General features: G+C 40.8%; 1 protein-coding gene and 1 long non-coding RNA gene across 2 annotated transcripts in view; one reads left to right on the top strand and one right to left on the bottom strand.

The window, feature by feature from the left end:
* Positions 1 to 3,132: 3,132 nt before the first annotated feature.
* malrd1 (MAM and LDL receptor class A domain containing 1) overlaps positions 3,133 to 19,716 on the bottom strand; it is a 92,670-nt gene continuing 76,086 nt past the window's right edge. The window contains exons 27-33 of the mRNA XM_047349058.1: positions 16,485 to 16,610; positions 13,413 to 13,479; positions 6,069 to 6,160; positions 5,851 to 5,947; positions 5,707 to 5,767; positions 4,307 to 4,414; positions 3,133 to 4,222 (exon numbers count right to left, since the gene is read on the bottom strand). Of these exons, the coding sequence (XP_047205014.1) occupies positions 4,121 to 4,222; positions 4,307 to 4,414; positions 5,707 to 5,767; positions 5,851 to 5,947; positions 6,069 to 6,160; positions 13,413 to 13,479; positions 16,485 to 16,610 (653 nt within the window). The 3' untranslated portion in view covers positions 3,133 to 4,120. The remainder of the gene's footprint in view (positions 4,223 to 4,306; positions 4,415 to 5,706; positions 5,768 to 5,850; positions 5,948 to 6,068; positions 6,161 to 13,412; positions 13,480 to 16,484; positions 16,611 to 19,716) is intronic.
* On the top strand, positions 16,545 to 19,697 carry LOC124857686. Its single transcript, XR_007035653.1, has 4 exons — positions 16,545 to 16,664; positions 17,753 to 17,889; positions 18,331 to 18,433; positions 18,670 to 19,697. It is a non-coding gene; the product is annotated as an uncharacterized LOC124857686 (long non-coding RNA).

The raw sequence follows: 19,716 nt of genomic DNA, 5'->3' as shown, positions 1-19,716 counted from the left end.
GCAGTCTCCAAATAAAAAAAATCCCTGCACTCTGTCTTCATCTTTCCATTAGAGCATTGCATAGTATTGCCCTTTCCACCTTCAAGTAACATTAATAAGACCTGAAAACATTTAGCTTTGCTCTCAGTGGAAACTGCTGCACAGGTTTATTCAGCAGAACTGGAACATGGATAACAGAACGTCAAGGATGAAGGCTTCTCTGCAGCCTATAAACAAGCTCTTTATGGTGGTGTTGGCCCTATTCCTCAATGTCAGATTCCTCGTTATATCTGCTGCTAATTTACTAGTTTCATCAGCCAACTAAATGAACATTAAGGGACTTCACATGACAAAAAAGCATCCGAGCAAAATAGATTTCCTGCCAACCCTTAAGACTTTTAATTTTCCTCTTTTAGACCAAACACACAGCTAAAATGAACGTCCCAAATATATTTCTAGTGTTGTTGGATAATAAACAGGTCAAATCTGCTGGAATACATTTTTGATCTGATGTCTGCTGTTTCATATTGTAATAGAAAGTAAAATCATTCTTTTTAAATGTACCATCAGAAATCAAATAAATGATTGTAATTTGCATTTGTAAATCCAAAACCCTGTGATGCCGCTTTATGCATTGCATATTGCATATATATTGCATATGCTTTTTACATTGCGGACATTAATGACATAAAAGAGCATGCAAAGAGTCACCTGGACCAAACAAATAGGAGATAATTGGCACTATACGCTGCAGATCAGTGTAGTTATTTTTGACTGTGTTGTATTCACAGAGCTGTATGCAGGTTGTTTAGCTATTTTCCCTTCTCCACCTTCTTTTCAAGGTGTGACCAGCAGGTTCAGGCTCCACAGCTGTGGTTCATTAAAGCTCACCAGGAGGAGTTTAAAGAAGAGGCAGCTCCTTGAGACAGACAGTTCGTTTTGCTCACATGAGTGGAAATCAGGCCCTTTCCGAAGTCCTGACACTAACCTCCACTCACCTGCCTGTCCACCCTCTGATGTACCACCACCTATCAGCTCCTACCTGACAAGACAAGACAAAAGCCCAAAGGTGTTTTATCGGGTTGCCTCGTGTCTTTATGGACCTTAACTTGTGACCTGGTGTACAGTCATGTTGGAACAGGAAGGTGTCATCCCCAAACTGCTCTTACAAAGTTGGGAGCAGGGAACTATCCAAAATGTCCTGGTATACTGGAGCATTAAAGGTTTCTTTCACTGGAACTAAGGGACCATGCCTAACTCCTGAAAATAAGCCCCCGACCATAATACCCCCACCCACCAAACATTATACTTGACACACTGCAGCCAGGCAAGTGCTGTTTTCCTGGCAACTGTTGGATTGCCAGACAGAGAGGCATGATTAGTCATAGAACACATCTCCTCTACTCTAGGGTCCAGTGGTGCCACACTTTACACCACCACAACCGAAGGTTTGCATTGTACCTGCTGATGTAAGGCTGGGACGCAGCTGCTTAGCAGCGGAAATCCATGAAGCTCTGTATGCACTGTTCAGCAGCTAATCTGAATATTGACTGCTGAAAGTTGTGCCACACCATCTTCTGACCCCACTCAGTGATTTCATGTGGCCCACCACTTCATAGATGAGTTGCTGTTGTTCCCAATCGCTTCATCTAACAGCTGACTGGAATATTTAGTCGCAAGGAAATTTCACAACTGGACTTCTTGCACAGGTGGCATCTTTCTACAGCTGGAATTCACTGATTGAAGTGTAACCCATTCTATCACAAATGTTTGTAGAAGCAGTCTGCATGGCTAGGGGGTGGACTTTATACACCTGTAGTTGTGGAAATGAGTGGAACAACTGAATTCAATGATTTGGAGAGGTGACCCGATACGTTTGAGAATATGGTCTAAATATAACAGAGTCCTTCTCCAGTACAAACGCTCTCTGAATTGTAATCCTTTTTAAGCCAGATTTAGATAATGTAAGCAGTAAGTAGTCAGAAAGGATTTTTATGATCAAGTCTGTGTATCTGTAGAAATGCCATGAAATTACCAATATAATGGCCAGTTTGTCTCTTGGATGGACATTAAAGAAGCCCAATAATACTAAACAAACTTGAGTCTTATATTCATTTTCAGCCTCCAAAATCTTTAATCAAAAACAGTTCACTGGCCTCCTTTCTCTGTCTTTTGCCAAGTCGGTGACCTGGAAACCTAGTGGATGGTCAGAAAACAGTATGATGCTCACTTAAAATAGAAGTGAAGGAGAGATTATGCCCTGTACTCAGACTGAAAGGATAAAAAACTATTAAATTTCATTGTGATTTGACTGGGCTGTCCCTCAGTCCAGTGGGAAACTTTACCGTACTCAACCAAGAGAGGATTAAGTGACGAGTTTTGACAGATACATAAGTTAACTCTTATTTTCACATAAAAGTCATTGAAAGTGGTCACAGGTGAACTTTACAGGAGTGTTTTCATTATAACAAAGCGCACAAACAACATGGTGAGCTTTAGCTGGACTGAACCAGGTGATAAACAGAACTGTCACAATAGCTGCAAAGGGAAAAAGCTGACTGATGTTGCTTCACAAACAAAAGCTTGTGGCATGTAGCAGCTCCCCTTTCAGCCATTGAGCTGCGTGAATAAAGAAGCTACCAGAGAGGGTTTTCCTAGGTCAGAAACACTGATAGCTGCAGGTTTTCAGTCAGCTGCTGTGCATGACAAGTGGAAGGTGCTAATGTTTGTGTGTGCATGTTTGATTGTCATGAGGTGGGAGGAAAAACTGGTGGAGGAGCTGCAAAAAGGCTGAGCTTTTGCTTTTCAATGGCACATCTTTGCAGTTTGGCAGCAAATTTCTTTCACTGATTTATATTCTTCATGTCAGTGGCCTGATAGTGTAAATAAAACTGTCATAAAACTTGTAGAATCTTGTAGAGTGTACCCACAAACTCAACAGAGGCTCTGCAGTGATGGAGAAGAAAACTAAAATTACTTATTCTATTAATTTTTCTAATGTTGGAACTGAAAGACAACCTGAAATGTATCATAGCTGCATCTTTAGAGCAGGACATGATTGCTCAAACCTCTTATTTCTTAAGGCAGAAATGAACATGTCTGTGTAAAAACCTTTTAAATAAACGTATCGTAAAGCATAACGTGACACTGAAAGTTTGATAAAATCCCTTTCAAGTATTTTATTGGGATTTTATGTGGCAGACCAACACAAAACAGTGCATACCATTAAAGTACAAGGGGAAAAAAACAGTTTTATTATTCGTTTAAAATAAAAATAAAGATGTGAGATGCATCTGTACTTAGGCCCCCTCAACTCTGACACACAGTGCAATAAATTGCCTTCACAAGTAGGTAATTGTGATAAACCTTTTGCCTCATGTTCTGAAATAGTGGTGTAGTGGACCTTTTACACTGCAGAATAACCCAAACACCCTATGGTAGTGGCAGCATCATGGTGTGGGGATACTTGTCTTCAGCAGGGACAAAAAAGCTGGTCAGAGTTGATGGGATATTAAAAGAGCTGAACACAGTTCAATCCTGGAAGACACCCATTAGAGTCAGCAAAAGCTACAGCTGAATCATTCACATTAAAGCATTTGTATGTGTTATGATGGCCCACTCAAAGTTCACACCTAAATTCAATAGAGAATCGTTGACTTGAACATTTATGTTCATAGATGATCTACCAATGAAACTTCAAAAGATGGGCAGCTGAAAGCAAAGACTGTAAAGCTTTTACAAAATGTGTATCCTTTTCTTCCTCTGCACAGTTAAGTAGTTCTTTGCATTATTTCAAAATGTTTCCTCATTGTTGTTACGGCACGGGTAAAATAAAGTATGGACGGAAGTTGAAGCTCTTTATGTTACTGTAAATAAGGCATTTATTTGGAATATTGTCTATAACTATACATAGATAACCTTTATTTATGATTAACAGGGCAGACAAAATTATGCTTTAAGGTGAGAGTGGTGTAGGAATGACTTAAACTTGATGCAAAAAAGTGCACCATTACAGTGTTGAGCTGTTCTGTTTGTGATCTATACAACATGGGCAAGTTTCCCTCTCCTTAATTTAGATTAACACTCTGTGTTTTAACATCAGGAAATATGCCCAAAAACTAATCCTTCAGTTCCATCGATTTTATTTTTCAGAGTTTCTGTTGACAGCACCATTAGAGTCACTGGGGTAATTGTACAATGGGTTGGAGAAGGATTGCTTGGCATCTTTCCAGTTCGAACCCCGCTGTAAATAATTGCACAAAAAGATCACATTAGTGACATGTACACACACAATCAGAGGTTAAAAGCCTCAGCAGATACATCTCACCTCCACCTCTCTTCTCCATGGGTAGACGCTAATAAAAAACCCAGGACCATCACTCCCTTTAGGATTAATGCTGGGATGACCGCCTGGACTTTTGTCCTCTGATGGGAGCTGAGGGCAAAAAAAAAAAAAAGATAAGATGAGCCCTAATGTGTGAGAGCACTTAGAAAAGGGAAGTGACCGGACTGACCTGTTATGCAGCAGGGCATTTATAATTACATCCCTAAGTTCAATAAAACATTTTTTCATCTTCTGTCTTCTAGCGCTCTGCAGAACAAGTGCTGAAGTGGCAGAGTACAGGCTCACACTCTCTAATAATAGCTGCCTTCTCAGTGGTAGGATGGAAGCAGAGGTACGCGGACAAGTCAGTATTAATGTACAAAACACAGAAACACTATGATGTATTTGTGACTGTACTGAATCACACTGCTGGGCAACAAGCTGTACATTTCTGCTTAAACTACAAGTTTACATGTATAGTATAACAAGAACTGTGAAAACTGATGAAAAATAAATTTTCTGAATAAATTTTAAAATGTAACAAATAATTAAAGAAGATCAAATAAAAACAACGGAATTAGATTTTCGCAGAGACAAAAACAAACTTTTTTTTTTTTAATAATGATTAAACCAACACTCTTCACAATGAACAATTATTATTTTTCTTTCGGGTGTTGGCTTTACATAAAAAGGTTTTATGACACCCATCAGGAAAAAGACAGCCCAGTTTAGTCTAATATAATCAGATACAATTTTTGACCGTTGAACCGCTCAAAATCCCTTCTACTGTTATTTGATTTGGTAACCAGATAAAAATGACTTTCTACGTGTTTGAACACATAATACTCTCATTTTCTTTTATTTTTCCCTCCTGATACTCTCATCTGATTCCCCCAAGGCCACACATCAGCCATTACAGCAATGGAATAGCTGTGATTGTATCCTGTGCGTGGTGCATCTCATGATAGCAGAAATGACTGTTGAGATTAAAACTGCGGGGAACAAAGCACGCAGTAGGAGAAAAACAATAGTGGCATCTGTCTCAGAACAAAACCCTGTGTTGATGCGTGCAGCTTCTAAAGCCTCTCATGTTACCTTTTTGTTCAAATTAACAATTTTGGTTAGGCAGCTAACAGACTGGTTGTTTATGGCCCTACGTGTGTTACACGGTGTTTAGTGAGTAGGCCTGAACACTGCAGATGCACTCATAAGAGGCAAAATCAATAATCCTAAATCAAAAACCTAATCAGGCAAAAAGGCTTGGTGAACACCTTCTGACCTCTTCATGCTGGCTCCACTTATTGAATAAGTGTGGGACAAAATGGTGGAAAAATTAATTTTGTGCAGATAAGAAGGCCAAAATGCCTTTGCCTGTGATTGATCGGACATCTCTGTGCACTGACCTCTGCTCTCCAGTCAAAGCTTGCATTATCCATCATGCCGTATTTCATTGGGTCAGCTTTTCTGTGAAACCAGCATATACGCTCATCATTTTATTCACCAGAACCAATATCTTTTACATAGAAAACAGAACAATTGGGACTTACATAAAGCCACATTTGTTCTTGCACAGGGCGAGAAAGCACACAGCGACTCCAGCCAAGAACAGCACCAACCCGATGCCGATGCCGGCATACACAGGATCTAGACAAGAGGGACACATGTAATCCTGTCTTTAAATGTGGGTTTATAAACTGCAATGATGTGGGTGTAGATTAGACTGTTTAATGCAGGTGGTTTTGAGAGGGGTGCAGTTGTTTATTACCCAGCTGTGTGGCCTCTAGAGTTGGGTGCAAGGTGGTGAGAGATGGTTTCTCTTTCACGTGGCAGCGATTGCCCGACCATCCTGACTCACACCTGAATTCAAACACAAAGAGATGAAATATGTGTTAAAGGGATGCTGGTGCCACATTCTTCATTTAGGCATGAAACAGAACCATTAAAATCTTCCAATGAAGTAAAAGGAAATAAAAACAATCGTTTGACCCATTTGAGGAGGAAAGGGTTTCATTTCAAATTAAAATGACAAATGAACAAAGACAAAACTTTTTTCAAGTTTTGTTTGACCTACTTAAAAAAAACCAAAACTATATTATCCCTCATAGTTCAGCTAAATTAATTGAATTTCACAGAGGCATCCCTTAGATTTCATCCTATAACATGCATGATGAACATTTCATCCACTGTTATCTGAAAACACTGGCAAAAGCTTTACTGTAAACATATGGTCATAACACATTTTGGTCTAACACCAAATTACTGTAAATCTGTTCATGTGGTAAAACAGATACAAACTAGAAAGGCAAGAAATCTACACCCCTTTTGCCCTCCCCCTGCACCTCAGAAACATAGGAATAAGGACTAAGAATGATAGGAAAGGGGTGAAATGGGATTCAGACATAACAGAACAAGTTTTGCTTGTTTACAGGGTTTGCTAATCTTAAAAAAACCCAAAATATTTTAAGACAGTAAAGTACATTGAGCACCCCTGAGTGCATAATGTCTGTCAAGTCCTTTCCATTTCTAAAACTGGTGTGTGAAATATCTATTGGACATCCAGCTTGGAAACTCCTCGGAAATATTCTGGCCAGCCTGGCAATGTGGATGTGTGGGAAACAAAGTGAGCGCTTCCTCTCCCAAACAGAGACTAAGCTCCAAGTAAACATCTGTTCAGTACCATCTTGATTTCTGACCCTCTAATGGGAAACACACAGTTTCCAGTGAAGACAGACAGTGGCATTATCATTCAGAGGAAGTCAGCACCCAGATTGTGTGACAGTGAGCTGTTCCTGGCCCAGTTCCCTGGAGGAATATGATGCCAATAATGAGCCTGAGGTAGTTCTCCCTGTGATGGGCTCAGGATCTACAGCAGGACTGTCTTGCATGCTGGAACAGCTTAATGGGCTCCATACTGCATTGAGCAATAAACAAATTGATAGAAGGCAGTTGGAAATGTTAGTCAAGGAAAATTAAACACAAAGCGTTGATAAGAAAGCAGCAAGCTTTCTCTTTGCTGATCAACACAAGAGTTTTATTTCAAACACAGTGGGGAGTTGATGGGAGTGTGAGATGGCTGCAGACCAAAATTCAGGGTGGTCTGAACCAGACAGTCCACAATGGAATCAATTGAGAATGTAAAGGCAAGATAACACAATACAGCATGCTCTACAACTATTCTCACACCTTGTAGAGATGTATAAAATGTATTTAAATAAATGCATATTTTATTGCCATAGCCTAATTTCACACTGAAAGTTTTAGTACATTTCTTTAGTGGTATAAAAGCCTCCCCACCCCAACAATTATAAAAAACAAAACATATCTAAGGTACTTTTATAATTCATAAGAGTATTTGTTAATATATTAATTAGTAAGCCATGATGTTCCCATGGGGTATGACAATTATGTAACAGGTTATTTTCTCTTCATTTAGCACTCTTCAAAATAGTCATAATGTGAAGTTGAACGGAACTGGAGTAAAGAAAAACGCTTGGTAGCAACATAGTGGATTTGAGAATATTTAGTCTTTAATAACAAAAATAGTCAGTAGGGCCTGGAACACGGTCAGTCGGCCCTGGAACTAGGTCAGTCGGCCCTGGAACTAGGTCAGTTGGCCCTGGAACACGGTCAGTCGGCCCTAGAACACGGTCAGTCAGACATGGAACCTAGATCAGAGGCGGTCCACCCTCGGACCCCTCTGGACACTCTGGGGCTTGAATCAGAGGTGGTCCGTCCTCTGACCCCTCTGGGACTTGGATCAGAGGCAGTCCGTCCTCGGACCCCTCTGGGACTTGGATCAAAGGCAGTCCGTCCTCGGACCCCTCTAGGAACTCTGGAGACTTGGCTACGAACTGAGGCCCTGGAAACTCTGCAGCCGGATGTGGCTCAGGGGACTCAGCAGCGGGCTCTGAGAAAATCTTCTTCAGAAAATCTAGACAGATGCGGAAGCGTCGAGCCGGAACTCCGGAGAGGCAGACGCGGAAGTTGGTAGCCGACCCTCTGCGGAGGTTAATGCAGAGGCATCATGTGGGCGTTCCACTGGATCAGCTGGGATTTGCTGCACTGGGTCTAACTGAAGACTAGCAGCCAGAAAGGATGCCGGAGAGGCAGGGGAACTGAGTGAGGCAGTGATCAAACCCTCCGGAAGAGGTGAAGAGGCGTTGGCACAACCCTCAGGAACCGGGACAGAAGCATCATGGCGACAGCATCGTCTTCGGCGAGAGGAAGAAGGCACTGGAGCAGACGAGACAAACGTGGAGGACCTCTGGTTCGGCTTGTAGCCAGGGGAAGCCAGAACCAGCCGGAACCTCCAAACAATTCCTCCATTTCAGCCAGTAGAATGGGTGAGGGCTCTATTTCAATATCCTCCCCGTATCTAGCCTTTAATTCATAATCCTGCTGCTGACACCATTGCACTAGGTTTTCTCCCCGGTCCGTTTCTCGGCTCGGTCCTACTGTCATAATGTGAGGTTGAACAGAACCGGAGTAAAGAAAAACGCTTGGTAGCAACATAGTGGATTTGAGAATATTTAGTCTTTAATAACAAAAATAGATAAACTTACACGAGTCTCCCAAAGGTTTAAACAATGACATGGAACAGGAATCAGCAGGAAAGTAAAAAGGAGGACCAAGAGAGGAACAATGAAATAACCAAACATATATACTGAGGGAGAGAGGAGTGAGAACCAATGAAAATGGGTGATAGGTAATCAGATGAAACATGAAACAGGTGTGGAACCAGGTTGCAGAGGAACTGAGGGAAGGTGACTGATAACAACAACACAAAAACACCTATAAACGAAAAAGTAAACAAAAGAGACACTCCAGAAAAGCAGAGCACGACAAAAATGGGAAAGAAAAGAACATGCCACTCAAGTAAGGCAGATATACACTCAAAGGCCACTTTCTTAGATACACCTGTCCAACTGCTCGTTAAGGCAAATTTCTAATCAGCCAATCACATGGCAGCAACTCAATGCATTTAGGCATGTAGACATGGTCAAGACAATTTGCTGCAGTTCAAACCGAGCATCAGAACGGGGAAGAAAGGTGATTTAAGTGACTTTGAACATGGCATGGTTGTTGGTGCCAGACGGGCTGGCCTGAGTATTTCAGAAATTGCTGATCTACTGGGAGTTTTACACACTACCATCTCTAGGGTTTACAGAGAATGGTCCGAAAAAGAGAAAATATCCAGTGAGCGGCAGTTCTGTGGGCACAAATACCTTGTTGATGCCAGAGGTCAGAGGAGAGTGGCCAGACTGGTTCGAGCTGATAGAAAGGCAACAGTAACTCAAATAACCACTCGTTACAACCAAGGCATGCAGAAGAGCATCTCTGAATGCACAACATGTTAAACCTTGAGGCGGATGAGCTACAGCAGCAGAATACCACACTGGGTGCCACTCCTGTCAGCTAAGAACAGGAAACTGAGGCTACAATTCGCACAGGCTCACCAAAATTGGACAATAGAAGATTGCAAAAACGTTGACTGGTTTGATGAGTCTTGATTTTGGCTACGACATTCAGATGGTAGGATCAGAATTTGGCATCAACAACTTGAAAGCATTGATCCATCCTGCCTTATCACCGTATCAACGGTTCAGGCTGGTGGTGGTAGTGTAATGGTGTGGGGGATATTTTCTTGGCACACTTTGGGCCCCTTAGTACCAATTGAGCATCGTGTCAACGCCACAGCCTACCTGAGTATTGTTGCTGACCATGTCCATCCCTTTATGATTACAGAGTACCCATCTTCTGATGGTTACTTCAAGCAGGATAACACGCCATGTCATAAACCACGAATCATCTCAGACTGGTTTCTTGAACATGACAATAAGTTCACTGTACTCAAAATGCCCTCCACAGTCACCAGGTCTCAATCCAATAAAGCACTTTTGGGATGTGGTGGAATGGGAGATTCACATCATACCACCGGCAGGGAGTGTGGCAGGGACGAAATAGGCCCCTCATTTGATGGGGGGCCTAAGCTGATCCAGGGGAGGGAGCAGCCCAAGTTCCAACCTGACACAAAAACAGGGGCACACAGTCACAATCACACATTCCCACCCTCATGTGTACACATAAAAACACTCAAACCCACACATCCAATGTAAAGACACACAACAATGGATGTCGTACATTCACACTCCCCATAAATACACTATACTCCCAGATACAGGTACTAATACCCCAGCGGGGCAACCAGACCCAGGAATTGGTCCCCGTCATTCCAGGGTGGAGACAGGCAGGCCGCCCCGGCACTAGCCAAGACTAGTGCCGGCACCGCCCCAACCCTGAACGACTACGGCAACAGACCCCTGCCCTAACCCCTGCCCTAACCCCAGCCCCCAACAACCTCCGTCCTTATCTGAAGAGGGGGTCATGAACAAAATAGGGGTCTACCTGGTCCAAACGAGTCCGCCAACCAAAGCTGTCCTAGGATAAAGCAGTCCCAACCTCTCAATAAATTCAGATCTCAAACCCAAGAGCCTCCTACCTCAAATGAACCCCAGCATTAATTTACCCACAGTGCCACCCCCAACCAGGACACAGATATCAAACACATGCCTCCAAGTGGAAATGCCGTGAATCCCCTCCACACAGGGGCACAGCCCCACAGACGAGCTCCACCCCTGAAAAGCCAATGAAGACACATCCACACAGCGCAAGCTCCAAACCCAGCACCGCTACAAACAACCCTTCTGCACTCTACCCTCCACCACACACCTGCAACACCACCCCAGCCTCCGCCCACAAGCATAACAAAGCAGACACCACCGTGCATCGTATTTACAACGGACCTCCCAACCCACACCAAGATGGGACAAACTCCCCCAACAAGAGGTCCCCAGCTGGCCCCCACCATGGCCTCGCAACCACACAAACAGAGCACATCGCATCACTAATGCCCCTTTTCCACTGGCTCTATTTAGGTTTCACGGCTACTCTCCACTCAGTCTCGCTCCACTCGGAACAGAACCCAACATGACTGCTGGCGCTATGGCTATGGCTTATTTTTAGTTTTTTATAGTTTTTATCTTGTGTGTATCTGCATGCTTCATTTGCCTTTCATTTTGCTGTTGATATACCTGAATTTCCCCACTGTGGGACAATAAAGGAAACTTCTATTTTTTATTTCTTCTATTTCTAATTGACAAAATAAAAACATTTGGTCAATTAGAGGTTAGCAGGTTAAGGTTAAGCTTTCCAGCCACAAATACTGAAGGTGGTTTTGAATTCAAGAATGAATTTATGGAATAAGCAACTCATGCCTACAATTAGGTCCAGTGAAGGATCTGTGATGCTGTGGTCCTGTTTCTCTTCCAAACCCCTTGGGAACCTTGATGAAGGGCATTGCACCATGAACTCTTTTAAATAAAAGGATATTTTAAATAAAATAACTGAAGGACTCTGTGAGAAGACTAAAAATTGGGTGATGCTGGGTATTTCAGGATAAGGGCCAGGATCAATACAGAAATGGTTCAGACTCAATCAGTTCCCATGATGACAAAGAAGAGTGCATACTAAAAAACATACCCAAATTAAAGGATTGAATTTTTGCGCAGTTGGTAGCACTGTTGCCTTGCAGCAAGAAGGTCCTGGGTTCAACTCCCGGCCCGAGGTCTTTCTGAATGGAGTTTGCATGTTCTCCCCGTGCATGCGTGGGTTCTCACCGGGTACTCTGGCTTCCTCCCACAGTACAAAAACATGACTGTTAGGTAAATTGGTCTCTCTAAATTGCCCTTAGGTGTGAATGAGTGTGTGCCTGGTTGGTTGTCCTGTATGTCTCTGTGTTGCCCTGCGATGGATTGGCGACCCGTCCAGGGTGTACCCTGCCTCTTGCCCGTAGACTGCAGGAGATAGGCACCAGCTCCCCCGTGACCCACTATGGAATAAGTGGTATAGAAGATGAATGAATGAATGAATGCATGAATGAATGAATGAATGAATGAATGAATGAATGAACTTTTCAGTGTGTGATTATGCTACTGCTATCAAATACTTTTTTATACATCTTTACCAGGAGATCCCTCAAGTGCTCCAATAAGGGTGCTGTATGTAGTGAGAAAACAAAAGAAAGATGAAATTTTGATTATAGTAAAAAGAAATAAAAAAAGGAAATATGTACAAATAAAATTTCTCAAATAGCAGCAATGTTTTGACAAAAGTAGTTCAAATTTTTATTTCCATAGATGTCAAAGCAAGAAGAAATGGGGTTTGGATGTTGCAAGAAATGCTTCTTGTCTGATTTGCTGGTTCAGGTCAGCTTCTGTGCTTGAAAAACAGCAGCTGGCATGAAAATTGCAAAGAAAAAAATTTGGTTTTACATTTATAGATTCAATTGTATGTTATGCTAGAGCAATGATGGAACAGCTGAATGCAAAGATGTTTTACAAGGAAGCAATTTCTCCAAAAGTGTTCGACAAAGTTGTCCATGAGAAGGCAAGCGAAAAAAGGTCATCAACCCGACAAAACAGAGCAGCATGGTAACAAAAACAAATGTACAGTTATTTCTAGGACCTGCTGCCGAACTCATCTTTTTGTTTTGCAGAAATGAGAAATGTGAACATCTCAGAGAGAATTTACTTATGTATAATCATGTTAGCAGATTTTGCAGCAAGTCCCATAATAGCATTCATACCTTTATAATGAAATCTCTCAGCAATGACATTCCAAATTGCTGATGCAGAGAAACTCAAGTCATCATAACAAAAAAGGAACCTCCAACAAAGAGTATGCAGCATTGTTTTCAAATGAAGGTGATTTTTGATAGAATAAAAGCTAAAATGGAAGGATTCTAATGCATTGCTTTTTGTAGTCTGTAATACCACTGGTAACATAAACCATGTTTAAATTCCCAGGAAACTTTATGCTGCTGGATAAATGAAGGCAAAACCACCATGTTATTTCTAGAGGGATAAGCAGATTTCCACATGCTCCACAGAGCATGTCCTTGTTGAGGAAAAAAAGAAAAAGACATGATTTTCATATTTTTGCTAAAATATTTCACAAAAAGACAAAGTATAGCAGAAGGGGCTGGAAAAACAATCACAAAACTCATATTTGTAGTTATTTAGAAGATTGTGTGCATTAGCCTGCAACTTACAAGCACAGAGGTCCGTTTTCCTCAATATGGCATGAACCATGATCCTGACAGTACATTGGGGGGCACTCTGTAAATTAGAAAAAAGTAAATGATGTAAATAAATTTGCATCATCTTACTTCGCAAACATAAACAAAATGTCTTTCAGACTTTCACAGCATTAATATAGATTTAACAGGAATTGATGGACCTTCTTGTAATCTTTGAAACCATTCCTGATTAACAGTTCTCCAGACATTCTAAAATTGTTTCTAATGTTTACCATTTACTCTCACTTTCGGTCCAGTCTCATTATCTGACCTCTAAACCTCGAACACAGTTCATCCAGCACTGTATTTATCCCTATCAATCTTCCGTTAAGTTCAACAATAACCATCTTCCCTATGTGCTGAACAAAAGCATCCCCACAGCATGATGCTGCCACCACCATATTTTACTAAGGACATTGTGTATTAAGGGTGTTGTGCAATATTGGTTTTCCTATTACACATATACAGGGGTTGGACAATGAAACAGAAACACCTGGTTTTAGACCACAATAATTTATTAGTATGGTGTATTGCGGCCAATACAGCATCAATTCATCTTGGGAATGACATATACAAGTCCTGCACAGTGGTCAGAGGGATTTTAAGCCATTCTTCTTGCAGGATAGTGGCCAGGTCATTACGTGATACTGGTGGAGGAAAACGTTTCCTGACTCGCTCCTCCAAAACACCCCAAAGTGGCTCAATAATATTTAGATCTGGTGACTGTGCAGGCCATGGGAGATGTTCAACTTCACTTTCATGTTCATCAAACCAATCTTTCACCAGTCTTGCTGTGTGTATTGGTGCATTGTCATCCTGATACACGGTACCGCCTTCAGGATACAATGTTTGAACCATTGGATGCACATGGTCCTCAAGAATGGTTCGGTAGTCCTTGGCAGTGACGCGCCCATCTAGCACAATTATTGGGCCAAGGGAATGCCATGATATGGCAGCCCAAACCATCACTGATCCACCCCCATGCTTCACTCTGGGCATGCAACAGTCTGGCTGGTACGCTTCTTTGGGGCTTCTCCACACCGTAACTCTCCCGGATGTGGGGAAAACAGTAAAGGTGGACTCATCAGAGAACAATACATGTTTTACATTGTCCACAGCCCCAGATTTGCGCTCCTTGCACTATTGAAACTGAAGTTTGGCATTGGCATGAGTGACCAAAGGTTTGGCTATAGCAGCCCGGCCGTGTATATTGACCCTGTGGAGCTCCCGACGGACAGTTATGGTGGAAACAGGAGAGTTGAGGTGCACATTTAATTCTGCCGTGATTTGGGCAGCCGTGGTTTTATGTTTTTTGGATACAATCCGGGTTAGCAGCCGAACATCCCTTTCAGACAGCTTCCTCTTGCGTCCACAGTTAATCCTGTTGGATGTGGTTCGTCCTTCTTGGTGGTATGCTGACATTACCCTGGATACCGTGGCTCTTGATACATCACAAAGACTTGCTGTCTTGGTCACAGATGCGCCAGCAAGACGTGCACCAACAATTTGTCCTCTTTTGAACTCTGGTATGTCACCCATAATGTTGTGTGCATTTCAATATTTTGAGCAAAACTGTGCTCTTACCCTGCTAATTGAACCTTCACACTCTGCTCTTACTGGTGCAATGTGCAATCAATGAAGACTGGATACCAGGCTGGTCCAATTTAGCCATGAAACCTCCCACACTAAAATGACAGGTGTTTCAGTTTCATTGTCCAACCCCTGTAGATTTTAAATGTAGCCTAGAAGTAAAATTTTGGTTTCATCTAATCAGAGCACCTTCTCCAGATGTTTGCTATGTCCCCTATAAGGTTTGTTACAAACCTTAGATGAGACTTGTCTTGGCTGTCTTTCAACCATGAAAACATTTTTTTTTTTTTGCCACTCTTCCATAAAGGTCATGTGGTTGCTTCTTAAGTGGGAGCTCCTCCAAAGTAAAAGGCCTCTTGAGTGCTGCACTGATTATTGCCCTCCTTGCCTTGCTTGCAGATAATGGACTGAACAGCACTGTTATGAGGCTTAACAAACAAAGAACCATCCCTCTGAAATAAGTCAGACAGCACTGAAAACACAAAATAAAAAAGTAGCCAAATAACAATAACCTTTCAAACATCTTCAGAAAGCTTGTTGAAGTAAGGCCATTTTAAAATAAAATAAACTCTGTCAACTTAAAAGCAAAAATATAAAGAAATGACTGAAGACCTGCCAAGTACAGCATGTTTTAAGATGTCAGTTCTTAGTATACTTGTCTCAGATGGTTAAAAGTGTTTAGTGTTCAGTCTTAATGTCAAAGTTTTAACGTGATGTTTCACTCATATGTGATAAAAGAGCGTCTGTAGCAAAAACGTTTTGCTTATATCATAGTTGATGACTAGATTATTAAGAGCTAACATCGCAGATTTAGGCCAATCTCTATGCTAGATGCCTAAACTGATTGGCTGGCTTACAGTATATCTAAAAATATGCTGTTAATTTTCTCCGGTAGTTCTGATTAATATCTTTCTTTTCCTCCACAGGTTAGTTAAGGGTTCTCAGAATTAACTGTTGAGATAAAAACTTTGAAACACTAAACACTTCTTGAGTCCTTGGTATAGTGACTCAAACTGTTGTTTCAATAGACTGGACAGTAACATTGAATGTATGCTAAGCATGAAAATCTTTGCAGAGCTGCGGATGGTTGCAGGTCAAAAATGTGCAGGCATGACTGAAATTTTAGCAGCGCTTATATCAAAAGTGATGGATGTCCCATGAGCGTATGGACCCAGGACAGAACAAAGGTGTGTGATTCTTCTTAACTAAGATGATGAAATGTCTGAAGAAAATGTGAAAAGATTGACATCAAAGCTTGTAAAGAAGCTAAATTAAAAAAATAAACCACTAATGTAATTACAGACCTCAGAAAAATGCAGAGCTAATGCAGTCATCTCCACCTTTGAGTATGCACAGGCCATTATAATTATAGTCCTTATAATTTCACAGTCGATGCAACCTGTGACATGGCAGGACATCGTAGAGATAATTAACAGCAAAAAGAAAGCTTGTTACCATGGCAGCTGGACTCATCCGAATGGAACGGGAGACAGTCGAGGGAGCGGTCACATCGCATGTGAAGCGGGATACAACCGGGCCAACTCTCACATACAAGTTCTCCTGGCTCGCACTGCAGCAATGCTGGTGAAAGGATGATGAAACATGAGAAGGACTGACTGAAGAGAAAGAGCACAGGTGCAGTAAATGTCAAGGTTTCTATCTTTGAGTCTTATCTGTTGCCAGTTCTTTGTTTACTTCTGCATTTTGTTTCTGTAATTGAGACTGGTAGTTCTGTAAAAAGCCCTCAGAAGACCCAAAATGCTGCAGGGAGAGTTTTGCTAAAAATTTAAAGGAGAAATTATATTTCTTCTATTTTACCTCCATTCCATTGGATCCCTGTTGAATTAATTGGGGAATTTAAATATAAAGCCACCTGTTAGGGCCAAATAAAAATGTCTAATTCATCAAGCTCCATATCTTTATGTTATAGATATTTGGACTCATTCTTTTTTCCCTCTCAGAATGCAGGTTTGTTGGCGGTTCCTAGAGTTTCTTCAAGTGGAATGGGAGGCAGATCTTTCAGTTCTCACGTTCCTCCAGATGAGGCCTAAAGCTTTCCTTCTTTATAGGTGGAGTGACTTAGTATAGGCTGAGGAAGGAGGAGAACATACTGACCATTTTTCCTGACCTTTCAATAATTGCTGCCATAACTTTGTGTTCGCTCACAGTGATTCTGTGTTTATTTGTCTTTCTTGGAAGAAGTCATTCTGTTAATGATGTTATTGCTGACCATTGATGATGATTATTTTTTACCTGCTCTCCTTGTTTTTCTTTCCAAAAGAAAGTGTGCATGGCTAAGTGCTTCTACATTTAATTGTGTTTTTCCCTTGGTGTAGTAATTGACAGTTATCACTGCCATTGCGTTTATGTACTATTTTGTTTTGCTTTCCCATAGAAAGTACTTCTGGTTCAGACCTTCAGTGTTTAGCTGGGTTTCTTTCCTGAATGAAGCCTCTGAGGAAGCTGTTGCTGCTATTAACTTTGTGTTCTCTCTGTGTTTTAGTTCCCTATAGAAATGTATTGCATTTAATTAAGACTGAAACGGACTGTATCGGCCCTAAATCTTACTATATATTAAATTAAATTGTAAATAAATATAAGCAGAGACTTTAAAGGTCTAAACTGTGAACATGGTCCAGGAATCTAACACAGTTGACAGGAATGTGGATCAGGAAAGAGGGACATTATCTAATTAACTGTATTATTTATTCATGCATACACAGATGAACCTTGAACCCAGGACAGCTGCGTTGAAGAACGAAGCCTCCATATATGGGTCGTGCACTCCACCACCACGCGCCCCCATTGCAGCGGTATTTTAAAGCACAACTGAGGTTCCGTTCCTTTATCAAAATTCAAGGTGGGCCTTAAACTCTACTTTTGAGGACATCTAAACATTTTTATAAAATAATAAAAAGACGTTATTTACTATTGCAACCAAAGGATCAATCTTTCTAAAGGTTTTATTTTATGTTTTTATTTCTATAAAATAAATAATTGAAAAGTTTTGTGTGTGTCACATAAGACCTTGTTTTAGAGGCTGTTTTAAACAAGCTGAAACTCTGTAGCAGCTACCAGATCCTCACAGTATAAGCATGAACAAAAATACTACAGTTTCACTTTATTTGCACAGATTTTAAATGAAAGGGCACGACATAGTCTAATTGCATTTGTTCAAAAGGAATACAATCTTACTTTGACAGAAAAGCTCAAGCTAAAATATAGAGTAAATATCTGCTGAAAATAGTATTAGTTTTCAAGTACTTAAAGCACATAAATGATGCATTTTCTGTTTTTATAGAACACAGGTAAACAAGACAGTCAGAGAGTGCAAACCTCTGCCATCTATGTAGGATCACTAACGCCATAGATTACTTCTTGGCAAAGTCATCTACTCCAATTGAGTGAGTACAAAAAAGGTAAAATGTTATGCTTTCCTGAGTTTTTAATGATATTTGATTTCTTTGACCGGAAGAACATAGCACTAGCACCTTGATTCATATTTATATCACTATTAGTTCCAAGGTAACAAATATGTTAGCACCTTACCGATTTAGTTGTACATCTCTAGCTGTATATGTTACCTTACACTAACAAAATGTCTATTGGACATATATTTTTCCACATTTTTGATCACCAGATCCGGAATTATGCTGTAATCATGAAGAAGATCATGAAGAACATGGACTTGACTTGGCATAATCATGGAAAGGCTTGGCATAAACAGAGTAAAACAAACCGGCCATAGGTGAACAGAAACAGAGGTGTATATATGGGGCATGGCACAGGTGAAGCAAGGAGACTGATTGGCATGGTGCAGGTGGACCAAAGGAAGCTGATTACAGAATGACTGTGGCAAGGAATGGAAACAAGAACAAGAATGGGCAGAACAGAGAAGCAATAAAATAATCTAACCAAAGAAATATCTTACAGAGCATAAATCAAATTGCACTAATAAAAAAATAATACAAAACAAAGCCTAAGGAGAGAAGTAAAGCACCACCTGGAAATCAATGATCAGAAGCAAGACAAAACACTTGAAGAACTCAAACACTCTTAAATCCTGATATATAGGAAAGAACACATGATTACGTTTTACCAAATTTGTATCAAGCCTTTTTGCTTTTTTGTGGAGTTAGATGCAAAAATGTTAAAAATGACCTTTTCCCAAAGGGGTGAAGAATCCTTTAAAAAAATCCTGGATCCAGATCTTGATCTGGATCACCACCAAATTTTGTTGGATCCTTCTTTGGGCTAAGACACACCTCTGATAAAAAATGAATAAGAATTCATCTGTAACTTTTTGCATAAAATTGCTAACACACAGACAGACATAGGTAACCACCTCATAACTGCTCTATGCTGATGTAATGAAGATCAAAGAGACGTTTTAAATATTTAGGATTTATATACTGAAAACCTGACAACAGTGACTTTTCTAGAAAGTACAGTGTTTGTTGGAACTACTTCTTCAGATGAAGTACTTTCATAGAAAATAAACTAATGCTAACTAATAAGGTTTTTGGATCATCCACAAATAAATTAATCTTGTTTTTTAATATTTAGCATGATCAAAAAGATATTTGGGGGGGCTTTACTGAAGTTCCAACATGTGTTATAATAGGTGCATTATTACAAAATACCCTTAAGAACTGCAATGTAAGTTCCCAAATAACCTGTCCATAAA

Source organism: Girardinichthys multiradiatus, chromosome 21 (genome assembly GCF_021462225.1).
Source record: "Girardinichthys multiradiatus isolate DD_20200921_A chromosome 21, DD_fGirMul_XY1, whole genome shotgun sequence".
NCBI classification, from domain to species: Eukaryota; Metazoa; Chordata; class Actinopteri; order Cyprinodontiformes; family Goodeidae; genus Girardinichthys; species Girardinichthys multiradiatus.
Note: the sequence above shows the minus strand (reverse complement) of the source record. Positions and strands in the feature narration are given on the sequence as shown.